Here is a 13749-nt window from a genome sequence, read left to right as displayed (position 1 = left end):
TAGACAAGAAGCACAAAATACACATAGACCTACAAGTCTGAAATGTAACAAGTGAAGTAATTGTTTAATTTTAGTAAGTAAACCCATGAAAGCAAGATAGAATATTGATTTATAATTGGATAGCTAACATGTTTGTTTTATAATTTGTAATAGAGTTATTGTCAAGGAAAGGAAACTTTAAGCAACACAAAACCTGACAATTATAGGACACATCTCATTTTAATTTCTCCAAGTGCCAGTTTTAAAAAACAATAAAGCTTTCTGTGTGCAGAAATACATGTATAAGATTGTAGTCATCTTGAGGGTAATGACCCTATATAAATTACCTTATGTCTCTGAATGTTAGAGTCAAAAGAGGCTTGTTGCTTTTGATGAAGAAGACACAATCCTTAGGGAGAGCATAATGTGTCCCTTAACCTGTGGAAAGATTAATGGTAACATTTGTTTTAAAGATAGTAGTCCCGATTTAAAAGTATTTTCATATTAGCTACAGCAGTCTCAACCAGTTTGTTCACACCTGGTGCACTTGTGTTAAATTTGTTGTATTGGGGAGGGGAATAACTTCATCAGGTGGAGTGCATAGTATGTTGTTCACAGCTCTTTCACCTAGGGATTAGAAATCTTCTGTCCCCTGTCCCCAACTACATCTACGTATCTGCAGAAATCCCATAGCCCTAAATGTACATGCTGTCCGTAGCTGAAAATCAGTCTCAGATTGTGGTAAGAAACATGGCTAATTGGCGCATGGTAGTCATTTTGTAGCAGAGGTAGATAAGCATTGCTGGAAGATTTAAGCTTTATGTCCATTGGACACTTGCCTGAGTACTAAGTTTGTTTTATTTTGCCAGCAGGTTTGATATTTGCAAAGTTGTTTTGATTATTTGTGTTGTACCCGACTAAAAGGATACTTGACATATTTTCCCAAAACTCTTAAGAACAATCAAGTTTATATAACATGTAACTAATTTTAAACTCATAAACTGTGTGTTTATAATAATTGATGTGCTTATTTCTAGGGGCCACCCACAGATGCTCCTGCCGTGGACACAGCAGAGCAAGTATATATTTCTTCCCTTGCACTGTTAAAAGTAAGTATTGAAAGTTACTTGCTTTAGAGAGCTTTATTGCTTTCACTCTCTGTCTTTTAGTTGGGAATATTTGTTAATGTTAATCCTCAAACGGAAGCTGTTGTTCTAGGTACATCTATAATAAGAGTGTTTTTATTTCTACTGAAGCAAAATTAGGTTATTAAAAAAATAAAAAGGACCAAAGATTTTAAAGCTTCGTATCTACCTATGTTCTCTTTACAGATGTTAAAGCATGGTCGTGCTGGAGTTCCAATGGAAGTTATGGGTCTTATGCTTGGAGAATTTGTTGATGATTACACCGTCAGAGTGATTGATGTGTTTGCTATGCCACAGTCAGGAACAGTGAGTACTTTTTATGGTTGCCTGCTGTAAGTAAATGTGTTTCTTTTCTCTTTCCTTTTCCTATGCAAAATCACTTTCATCATATTATATTTTCTCTTCCTGATAGGAAAAATCCATCATAAGATTAATGATAGAAATATCTAGATTGTATTGAATTAAATCATTCATCTTTTGAATGCATCATGAATTCCCTCTAGGTCCACAAACTGAAGGATGCTAGCATTAAATCCCTTTACTCATACTTTCAGCTTTAACTAGCATAGCATCCTAGATTTATGTTAATTGCTAAAATAGTAGGGTTTTAATTGAACACTTCAGCAGATTTTAGAGACTGTCTTAGACTTAATTCAGATACATTATCTAGTCCTCATGTTTTGTTCCTATTGTTTTGAAATATGGTCCCTTTTTTTATAGATGGTGATAAATGAACTCTTAAGCTTTTCCTATTCAAAATGTTAAATTTAATGAAACCAAAAAACTATGGCAAACTTTAGTTCTTTTGCCCAGGTATGGTAATTTCTTTATAGAGGAAGCACATACTACATACAAACTTTGGAAGTCATCTACTTTATCTTTTTAGAATAAATTATATTATTCTCTCTGGAAGCTTTTTATTTTGTTTTGGTATTTTATGTAATGCATTGGATTTCTGTGGCCAAAAAACAGTAACTCTTCTACCTTTCGTACAAAAAACTGTACACATATCCTTCTCATCTGTTTGCCTAGAAAAATATAACATGTATATTTTTCTGATGGATTTTTTCCCCTAATATTCAACATTTCTCTTATCGAGCTTTGTAAAATATCTGGATTAAAGAGATTTTGTCATACAGCTGTTTGCTCTGTTTGAGACTCATAACTGTAAGTATTCTTCAACAAAGTAGATAATAGAGAAAACCAAGTTCTATTTTTAAATAGTGTAATATATACATTTTATAGACGGTTTAGAGTAGTTATTACAGATTGTAGTGTGTTTGTAAATGATGCAAAATATAGAAAAATACACAAATTCTTCTCCAAATAGACAAGTTTGTTGAGGTAAATTAATTTAGATCTGCTGATTTTGTCCACCTGGCTATCCCTTGTCTTTATTTTGTCCAATTGGATATAGAGAGATATGCTGCATGTTAACTAAAAATTTAGATTTACGTCTTAGGCTGTTGTTACTTGTATTTATCTTTTCATGTCAGAATTTGAAAAGCATAACAAAATTAACTAGTATTTCTGTTATATGTGGTCTTTATCAATTATAATAAAGAGTTCTTAAGTTTTAATATCATTTCCTTCTAAATGTTTGTTTGACAGTTTGAAATAGAAGATTTTGATCTTTGTGTTCATTCTATGTAGTAGATTACAAAGGTTTTCTTCTGGCCCAAGAGTTAACAAACTTTCTGTAAAAACGTGTTTCTGTCTCCTACTCTTATGATTTTTTTTTTTTAATTTTTAACCCCCCTTTAAAAATGTTCAAAACAAAACAACTACAACAACAACAAAAAACACTATAGGCAACCTACGCCTATAGGCATACCCCTGTTCTTGAGGATGCTTTCTCTATTAAGATTCAAAATATCATTTGTTTTGGTGGGAAGGAAGTGCTTAAATATTAACTGCTTTATTGAGATAGATTAAATTCCTGATGTTAGAAGAAAACCTTGTAGGAGTTATAATGGCAGTGATCTATCACTGGAGAGATGACATGATTGCCTTTAATTCTTCCATGTTCTAAAAATCTTTTGAACTAGCAAGACAATGCAACATTTAAAAGACTTGGTTTTAGATCTCTAATGAAGAATTATTTGTGATTGCTTTTATATTTGAGATGATATTCAAAAGTATTTATTTGCCTCCACGCACTTGATCTACCACGTAGTTCTTACTGAAGCACTCATTCAGCTTCCTCCTCTCCCAGCCCACCCCGCAAAACAAACAAAAACAGCTTTGGGAAATTCATAAACTGTTATCCTTCTTCAGAGTATTTATATGGCTGAGGAACAAAAAGTCTTTAGGTTATTGATTATTGTAATAGCTGAATAGTTGTAGAACTTTGGATGGGATGGAAGGGATATAATGCTAATCAGGTATCAGAGATGGCACTTGGAACTATGCCTTGCCAAGATAGGTCTAGCCAAAAAATAGTTGGTTCAGTCATTTGGTATTTCTGGTATTTGTGTGCGTGTGTGTGTGCATAGCCATGGCCATAAACTCTTAAAGGATCCCCAAAACTTAACTCATTAGCTAACAGCAGTTTGGTAAATGGCAATTTGAGAAGCTTTATTAAAGTATGGCTGATAACTGAATGACATAAATGGGAATCAATTATGAGTTTCCAAGCCTATAAAATTATTTTGGCATCCCAAAATAATATACATAGGGGTTTTTGGGTTTCTGGTTTTTTTGGGGTTTTTTTTTTTTTGGTTGCTTTTTGTTCATTTAGATTGTTAAAAAAAAAAAAAAAGTTTCTGGGTATTTATTCACAGTTCTAAAAGCTAGTTATTTTTCTTTTTGTCTAACCCAGGGTGTCAGTGTGGAGGCAGTTGATCCAGTGTTCCAAGCCAAAATGTTAGATATGTTGAAGCAGACAGGAAGGTAAGTATTCTAACTAATTTTATAAAGGAATAATGGGAAGTAGTTTTAGAAATGTGTTTCAAAAATCTGGATGTTTATGACTGTCATACCTGGAAAAAAAAAGCCATGTACTTAATGTAAATTATCACTGTCAGTCCTGTGTACTACCTATCTAGTATCTCTTTCTTCTAGAATCAGAGAGATCTGCCAATGAGAAAACTGCCTCATGTTAAAATTCTCAACCATCACATAGTAAGCTTGGGCTGCAGCTTCCCTGTTCAGCATATGGAGTTACTGTCTGGTCATTTATAATTGAAAGAGCTTGTATGTTCCATATATTGGAGAGTTGGGACTAAATAAGATTCTGGCTATTTAATTATATTAGGCATATGATTTTTAAAGACAGAGAAAGTAGAATTTAGATATTTTTCAAGTTTTTCCCCAGATTAAATCTCTCAATAGTTGTCATTCTCTTGCTCAAATTCTTCTACTGTGGAAGAAACTTCAAAATTAATGTTAGCAAAAGGCTCAGCAGCTGAGCAGAACAGTGCAAATTGGTTTTTGACTGAGTTCCTAGTTCTACTGCTGGTTTAATTGATATTTAATCCTTTCACAACAGTGGATCCTGGTGTCCATTGTTAACAATGTACTCTGCCTGGAAAATCCTATTCCCAGAGCTAAGGAGTTAAAGAGTAGATATTTACTTGAATGCTGAAAGGGTAAAAACTGGCTCAGAGAAAGTGTGGTAACAAGGTGAAAAACTGAAAGCCGTATCTACCACTGCTAATGTGCATCTCTTAATGATAGCACTCCTTTGTCATGCTTATTCATTTCCATGTTTTCTGGATAATATGGTGTATGATTTCAATGTTTCTAATGGTGCTTTTTCACACCTGTGTGTTTTTCATCTCTTCTTCATTTATACCCTGTTAGTGTGTTGTTTCTTTTCATAGCATACATGTGTATTACTTGTTCTGTTCTGAACTGCTGAATGCCCTCTTTGTTTCAGGCCTGAGATGGTTGTTGGTTGGTATCACAGTCACCCTGGCTTTGGTTGTTGGCTTTCTGGTGTGGATATCAACACTCAGCAGAGCTTTGAAGCCTTGTCGGAGAGAGCTGTGGCAGTGGTTGTGGATCCCATTCAGAGTGTAAAAGGAAAGGTAGAGTAGATTCTATCTTTATTAGCACCTACTGCCACATTCTGTTTACAGATACATTAGATTAAAATTTCTTTTGTTTAGAGCAGGATTTGTACACACACAGGAAAAAAAAAAAACCCTAACTGTGTATTTAAAAACACAAACAAAAAACTGTACAAGTCGAAAAATGTGTCTTGGTATAATTAGCAATATAACTATTTGGAGATTTGTTTCTACTTTAATCAGCTAAAATTGTCTAATCATAAATGTTTATTTTTAAATTTAATTTTATTTCATAGATTTAGGAACATTAAACCACATAAAAGCCTGCTATGCACATTTTATTATTATTTTAGTAAACATTGTTTTATCTTCCTTTATTTTAAAATGGTGAATTTGGGATTGGCACAACATTTTATGTCTCTAGTTAAAGACTCTCTGTTTTGCAGACATTGTATAGAACATATTCTGGAGTTGGATGTTCCAAATGTTTTAGACAATGAAAACTTGACCCAAAGACTTGGTATCAGCCATTCGCATTTTTGGAGTGAGGACGCAGATGAATGATTAAATATGCTAAATGATTCAGAAAAGAGATTAACTTGCAAAGCATATTGGGTTATAGTTGTTCTTTGTTGAAATCTTTTGTTCTTGTTTAGTTCTTTTTTTCCCCCCCTTCGTTCTCTCTCTCTCTCTTTCTTTTTTTTATTTCTTTCTTTCTAGCCCCATATGCCATTTTCCTATTTCCTGCCTCATGACAGCAGGGAGCAGCTCTATTATCACCTTCACAGAGCTGTCTGCAAATGTGAGAGGCAATTCGATTTTGCTCAACCACAGGGAGAGTGGATTAGAAAAACTACAGAACATACAGAAATTGGCTAGGTGGTTACTGCTTTAAAATACTGCTGAGGTGTCTTGTTTGAGCATGTACTTCCATTGTAGTGTAGAATAATTGTTAAAATCACAATACATTTATGGAATCCTTTTTATGCAGCTTTTACAAATAATTTTTAGAGCACTTAAAAATAAATATTAGCTTGCTATCTATCAGACCTGAGATTTGCTAGTATTGCAGATTACATTTATATCTGCTCACCAGCTCAAACAAACTAAATATGGCTATTAAACGTGGAGTTTTTATCTGTTTTGAATTTGAAGTTGAACACTTTCTGACATCCTATCATTATGACGAATAAAAATTGAGGTCTTCCCTAAATCATGATCCTATTAGATGTGATTTAGTTTTTCAGAGGTGGAAACTAGCCACAAAAACAATAATAGAAACCAATGTAGTAGATAATTCAAAGAGGATCACTTCTGATGCTTTCTGTATACCTGTATTTCAGTTTATTCTTTTTAAAACTATATTGTTACTTAACTAATACAGATAAAAGGAGTTAAATCCTTGAATTTTGTTAGTTTTATGAATTAAAATACAGTATGATACTTCCTAAGTTTAATTCTCTGATACGGTACCTTTTTAATAACTCACAATTAACTCATTTAAGTAATAATTATTATTTTAGAAATATAACAGTTATCCAGTTAAGTACCCCCACCATAATATTTACAAAAGATAATTGAAGCTTAATTTTAAGTATAATTAGAGTTCTGTCTTGTTTATAGTATCTTGATGTCAGTTTTAGTTTCTAAACCTAGTTTAGGTATTATATAACATTGGTATTTGCATTGTTTATTTCTGATTAATCATAATTCATGTTAAAAGAATGACTTTCATTAAAACACTTGCATGACAGGACTGTTGTTGTATGGTAAATGTAGTTATTTTTTCAAAATAATATATCTAAAATTACTTTATAAAATCATATGTATCATTGTCTAGTTTTACATGTCATAAAAAATATTTTTGAAAAATAGAGTATAAGTATCTGTCATCGATGATTCACATCACTTCTTGCACCCAACATAGATTCGTATAGTTAATATTACCTGAAATAAGGATCCAGTTCTTTCTCAATAGTGTAACTTCATCTGTAGGATGTCTGAGTTTGGTTATAATTTATGGTTCTTTTAGTGTCAAGACTTCTCAAAACTGTAAGCCAAACTTACGTGTATAAACTTAAAAAAAAAGAAGAGTAACATAGGATTCTCCCTCTCCCTTTCCCTGCATGTGATTTATCAAAGCTGTCAAAATATTTAGCAAAACAATGATTAGATCAAGAGTTAAAATGACAATCTATATATAAATTATTCACATTGAGTCTCTGTTCACTTAATACCTCTTTACTGTATATTTTATATTTTCATTTTCATAAATCCCAATATTATCTGTTTTTGAGTGATGAGGTAATTACTAATTCTTCGTAGTCTCATTAATTCATAATGTTTGATTTCCTTTTATAGTGACTTGACTGTATATTTATGGAATTATTGCTGTGTGCCAGGTATTGTGGTGATTAAATTTTCAACTTGTCTCATGTATTCTTTAGTAATTCTGGGGATACAGGCAGTATTACTACTCCATTTTATCAATGAAAAGGTAAAAAAAAAAATTAGGGTCAAAGAGATTACTTTACCCAAAATCATAGCATTATTTTTTTATTTTTATTTTATAATGTTTATTTTTGAGAGAGAGAGAGAGAGAGAGAGTGCAAGTGGGGGGTGGGGGCAGAGAGAGAGAGAGAGAGAGAGGGAGGGAGGGAGGGAGGGAGATACAGAATCCAAAATAGCTGTCAGCACAGCTCTGAGCTGTTAGCACAGAGCCTAACGCAGGGCTCGAACTCACGAATTGTGAGTTCATGACCTGAGCTGAAGTCAGATACTTAACCAACTGAGCCACCCAGGCGCCCCCAAAATCATAGCATTATTAAGCAGCAGAACAAGGATACAAATCAGGTCTATAAAATTTCAGAGCTCAAACTGTTTTAATGGCTCTTTAATATTAGACAGTTACAAACTATATAATTAGAGTAACACAGAATTGGAAAATGAGTACCAGAGGTCATTACCACACCCTTTCTTAACTTATTTGGATAGGTATCACTTCCCTCAGTGTAAGTCAGGGTAAGGGGCTACACATTTTGTCTAAGTTCTCAATAGTTGCCTATACTATTTATAGTAGTTATTATTTATTAATTGATTTTTCTTATACAGTATTCTGTTAAATAAAAAAAAAAAAAACAATTTAGACAGACCTGTTCCTGTCAGCTTTTGCGACATCCCTAGGGCCAAACATTGAGACCTACGTAAATAATAAAATACACTATATGATAAAGAATCCACAGTATTCTGTATATTATGTAATCCTGTAAATGTTTAAAAATGATACAGGTAGAAAATGTTAATAACATGCATAATTTAAATGGAGAGTAAGCTATAGAAATTACTGGTGAGTCTCACTCTAAACTTCTCAGTGAAATAGTTAAAAATCTGTTTTAGTTTATTTGTAAAATACGCATATTCAAATATTCTAAACTTCAGTTCTCAAGTAATAAAGTGACAGCCTCTTGCTTAAAGTTTTGTTGTCTTGAATATATAGCCCACAACTGGACTTGATCCAGCAGCAAATTTCGAAGTTGTAACATGATTATACTGCATCCTTAGGGCAAAAAGAATGATGACTGTACAAAATCATAAAACAACCATGCAACTATTACTTCTTTTGAGAACCTATTTCCTTATCACAATTCCTATCAGTAAAATGTTCAGATGTTACCTGCTGTTAACAATCTCCATGTTTTGTTTCCTATTTTGAAAACAGTAAAAGAGAAAAAAAAAACCCTCATAACCCTTTAGTCCATATAAATCTTCACACTGGCTGGGTTTTCTTGAGAAATTTCTGTTTACTCTGATCAGAAATCCTGTTTATCAGCAGGGATTTCTTAAGTACATCTGATGTGCCCGTGTGCTAATGAATCTAAAAAATGTCTTTTTGTGAAGATAAGTCATATACATTTAGTGTCACTAGTGAGCCAGATAACATTCTGCCAATTATATGCTTGATAACCCTACGTTGCATACTGGTAGAATACAAATTATACTGATACTGCTTTGTTTCTGTAACTAAGTATTAAGGTGGTTGCTAGAGAGAAATAATCCAGCAGATACTTATTTGGAACCTTGTATGTGCCAATATGCAATAAAGTAGTACTTGCATAGCAAACATAGTAAATGGAAATTAAATTAGAAAGAAATTGGTATGGCTGCACAAAGTAAATGAAGCTTGGACTGAGTCTTGATAGCACATTACTCAGAAAAGATAAGTTTGTACCTTCTGGAGGAGAATGTAGAAACAGTTCTATTCCAGATTGTATACCTAGCCTCTTTGTTCATGCTTTTTCACAGATACGTTAGAATGTAAAATGAACAGTTTTTGATGATGTTGTTTTTAGTCAGCATTTTATAAAAAAGATAGGACTTTGAAGAATAAATGCAAATATTGGAGGAAAGAATTAAGGAATGAACATACGAGCTTACCTTTTATTTTCAAGAGATTTAGAAGGTTTTGTCTTTTTCAGGGTAAGGAGGGCAAATATTTTACTTATCCAGAAATTTTGTATTAGAAGTTTTAAGATGGTGGAGATTTTAAACTACTCAAAAATAGTTTTGTTTTAGCGTTTTCTTCTTATTGTCATAAAGGCAGGGCATAGAGTAATGAAGAGCATGGGCTTTGGGATCAGGCCTGCATTCAAATCCCATTTTTATCTCTTTATCTCCTCTCTGTAGTATGACTTTGAGCAAGTTGCCGAATCTAGAACTTCAGTTTTCTCATCTATAAAACAGGGGTTTTGGTACCTGTCTCATAGTATTATGAAATGATCTATGTAAATGAGTAGGGTGTGCATGCCATACAGGAGATGTGCAGTAAGTGACATTGTATTCTGAAGGTTAAAATAATTGGTACTTTTTAAAGAGATTTACAACTATCATATTTAAAAATACGGAATGTGAATATTTCTGACAATCTTTTAAGAACAAGTCTATACATTAACTGACTTGCTCATTTTAAGAAGATGAAGGCAATGACTACAAAAGAAATGGAAACTTCCCCTGTATTTTGTGTTTCTTAATTTAAGAATACTTAATCAGCTGATTCTTTTAGTGAGCAGTTACTATTTTTCTGACATATTTCTCTAGGACATTCTGATGAAGAGAAAAATAATTACATTAAAATTCTGGCCTTTGAAATGCAGTCAAACTTTCAAGTGATTAATGTATTGCACCCAAAATTGTTTTGTTCATCTGCCTACGTATTATCTTCCCTACAAGATTGGGGCCTCTTTCAATGGGGAAATGTTTTCATATCTGGGAATTTATGTAGTGTCTCAGAAAAAAAAATCATTTTCTTCATAAATGTTCATAAAATAAAATCAAAGAATGAATGTGTCAGTGGTCAGCCAGCCATTACCAGTTTTGGCTTTTAGCATATAAAAAACTGGTTAATTTTATGAGGTTTAGTAATTTTTATGTTATTGGTTACAGAGTCATTTATTAAATAAGTGAAATGTGAGATTGATAAGGTCAGTGAGCCAGTTCATAGATATTAGCCTTGATGAGTATGAACTTTGTGTAATGTAATCAGAGCTAGAGTTCATGTGTAACATGCTATTTGCCTTCTAAAGATAGTGAAAGATACTCAGAATACCTGTTATTCATAAGTTTTTTGTTTGTTTGTTTGTTTGTTTGTTTGTTTTTTATCGGTATCCCATAAGGGCCAGTTTGGGCTGGATAGTCCTAATCTCAGATTGTATACACACACACACACACACACACACACACACACACACACACACACCTTCATCTAGTTTTCCAGATTGCGAGAGAAAAATAGAAAATAGGACACATAAAAATTCTATTTCTACTCCTAATATAGCTCTGTGAGCATACCCATCCAACTCTTGGAACAAGTTTAGTTACTATATTATCTTTTGTTTGCTTCCTGTTTTACACTCTTATTATCAATTTGAAGTTTTATAAAATTCTCAGATTTAATTTGTGAGGCTACCTAAGAGATTATAGGTGCTAATGTGCCTACAGTATTCCCGATAGACAAGCTTAATAGTTTACAATACTTACTTAGCTGATATAATCAGAAATTGTCAGCTACGAATGTTAAAGCAATTTTATGTTTAAAATTCTAAGAAACATAAATCTTATATAGAACTAACAGTTCTTAGTATAGTTCTTTTAATTTATAGTTCCTGTATTAATAATGTAGTCTCTGACCTACTTTATTATAGTTTAGTACTTATTATGCATTTTGGGTGATCTAAATCCACTTCAAATTAAGCTGTTTCAGTAAAGGTATAGGAGAACCTTTAAAACTCTTTGCATTATCTGTAAGAATATTATTTATTGACTTTTGATTCTTGAATACTTTTCTTCCCCCAATCTAAAGATCCTTGGTCATTGATTTAACAGGTACTTCCTGATCACTACCGTGTCCCAGGCATACACTGGAGACATAGAGAAGAACAAGATCTATCCCCTGTTATTAATTCCAGTATTGTGCCAGCAAATGGAAATCATAACTTTGTAGGGGAAGCTTTTCCATAACCCATATAGATAGTAATTGTTTAAGATCATACTGAAATGATTTGACATTAGCCCTTGTTAATTGTGAGGATGTTTTTGTACCCGGGACTTAATTTTAATAGATTTAATATGTTCTTATCATTGGGGGTAGATACTTTTGTAGGTCATAGTTGATTCCTGAATGATTATTCTTAGATGGCTAGGAAGCTAATTAATAGATACCCAGTGCCACTTCTTACATTCCAAATTGCTTTACTGTATGCAGTTTTTATTCTATACGTAGGTCAGTACTTGGTGATGTTTGGGTTTTTTGGTTCAGTATGTCATGGAAGAGTACTTTATGAATTTCAAAACTGATCAGTGATAGGAGGTGGGAAGTATATATTTTGTAAAGATAGTGATTAGATGTTTATAGATAATGACCCTTTTTTGAGGAAGAATGAACATGAATGATAAAACTTTATATAAAATGCTTTCCTTGGAGCTGTTGGTTTTAATAGGTGTTTATTCTATACCATATTATGTATGCCAGGTACTCTTCTGGGGAATGGATATTTATTTGATGGTGGGTAGCACACAAAGCTGCTGTCATAACTGATCTCAGAGTAGTCTTTTCTTGTTTTGTGATAGGAGAAAGTGTTATATCAAATAGCTTCGTGGTGAAGAGTACTGACTTTGGCGTGTTGTGTATGTACAGATCATAGTGGTATCACTTGCTGGTTGTGTCACCTCATTTAATTTATCCAAGTTCTCTGAGCCTCAATTTTCTCATCCATAAATTGAGAATATTAATACTTACCTCTTGGTTGTTGAGAGATTTAAACAAGATAATTTCTATACAGTATTTAATTAATAAGCTCAATAAAAATACGAAAATGATACACAACAAAGTATTAACCATTACATATTTTTCTTACAAAAATGACCTTTCCTATTGAGAGATGGCAGTTTGAAGGATATGTTTGCATTTTTCTTTGAAGGTGATATTACTGCACAAGAAATGTATGTAAGTCCTTTATTCCTCGTATCCACCTGCCCTACCATCTTGTTAACATGGTTGAGCTTCAGCCTTTAGTCTCTAAAGTCTTTTCTTTCTCTCCTTTTTGTGGAACTGTCAAGAAGCATATCAACTATATTGCTTTAGTTTGTGTATACCAGAAAGGAATCTGAAGTCACTTGTTCATTTAATATAGACTGTGGGTGAGTAGCCACCAGATAGAATTGGTACTCTGAGTTGATATCACACCAGTGACCCAGAGATGATAGTCTCTTGTATCATTAATAGTCCTCTGAGAAGTTCAGTCTTTAAGTTTAGTGTTTATTTGTCACAATCTAGAAATATCTGTTATACCGGAGTGTCAAGATTCCAGGCATATTGTCTTTTTTTTTTTTTTTATTTATTTTTTTTATTTTATTTTTGGGACAGAGAGAGACAGAGCATGAACGGGGGAGGGGCAGAGAGAGAGGGAGACACAGAATCAGAAACAGGCTCCAGGCTCCGAGCCATCAGCCCAGAGCCTGATGCGGGGCTCGAACTCACGGACCGCGAGATCGTGACCTGGCTGAAGTCGGACGCTTAACCGACTGCGCCACCCAGGCGCCCCTTCAGGCATATTGTCATTTTTAAAAAGAGATAATAATATTTAGCATAACTGTATACTTTTTAAAAAACTTTAATTAGGAATTTTCCTAAGGAAATAGAGGTCTTTAAATGTTTCTCCCTTGGGGTGCTTGGGTGGCTTAGTTGGTGAAGCATCCGACTGCGGCTCAGATTATGAATCTTGTGGTTCATGAGGTCGAACCCTGCATCGGGCTCTGTGCTGACAGCTCAGAGCCTGGAGTCTGCTTCAGATTTTCTCTCCTTCCCTCCCTCCCTCTCTCTCTCTCAAAAATAAATAATAAACATTCAATTTTTTTTTCAATATTTCTCCCTCATTTTCTGTTGATGTTTTCATATATCAAGTGCCTGCAGATGCCAAATTTATAATTCTGATTTGGTTTTGGAGTAGCTTTTTTCTAACTTTAACACTGTTGTAGTAGCAGTATTCTACCTTGTTTACCAGGTCAGTTTGGGTGTTCCAAGAAGCAGGTACCAAAATGGGATTAGTTGTGTAAGAGAT

At 33.4% G+C, this 13749-nt stretch overlaps 1 protein-coding gene across 1 annotated transcript in view; it reads left to right on the top strand.

The window, feature by feature from the left end:
- Positions 1–13749, top strand: part of PSMD14 (proteasome 26S subunit, non-ATPase 14) — a 94557-nt gene that overhangs the window by 49288 nt on the left and 31520 nt on the right. The window contains exons 4-7 of the mRNA XM_078451205.2: positions 1017–1088; positions 1311–1430; positions 3946–4016; positions 5005–5155. Of these exons, the coding sequence (XP_078307331.1) occupies positions 1017–1088; positions 1311–1430; positions 3946–4016; positions 5005–5155 (414 nt within the window). The remainder of the gene's footprint in view (positions 1–1016; positions 1089–1310; positions 1431–3945; positions 4017–5004; positions 5156–13749) is intronic.

This window comes from Panthera onca, chromosome C1 (assembly GCF_046562875.1).
Source record: "Panthera onca isolate mPanOnc1 chromosome C1, mPanOnc1 haplotype 2, whole genome shotgun sequence".
Lineage (NCBI taxonomy): Eukaryota > Metazoa > Chordata > Mammalia > Carnivora > Felidae > Panthera > Panthera onca.
Note: the sequence above shows the minus strand (reverse complement) of the source record. Positions and strands in the feature narration are given on the sequence as shown.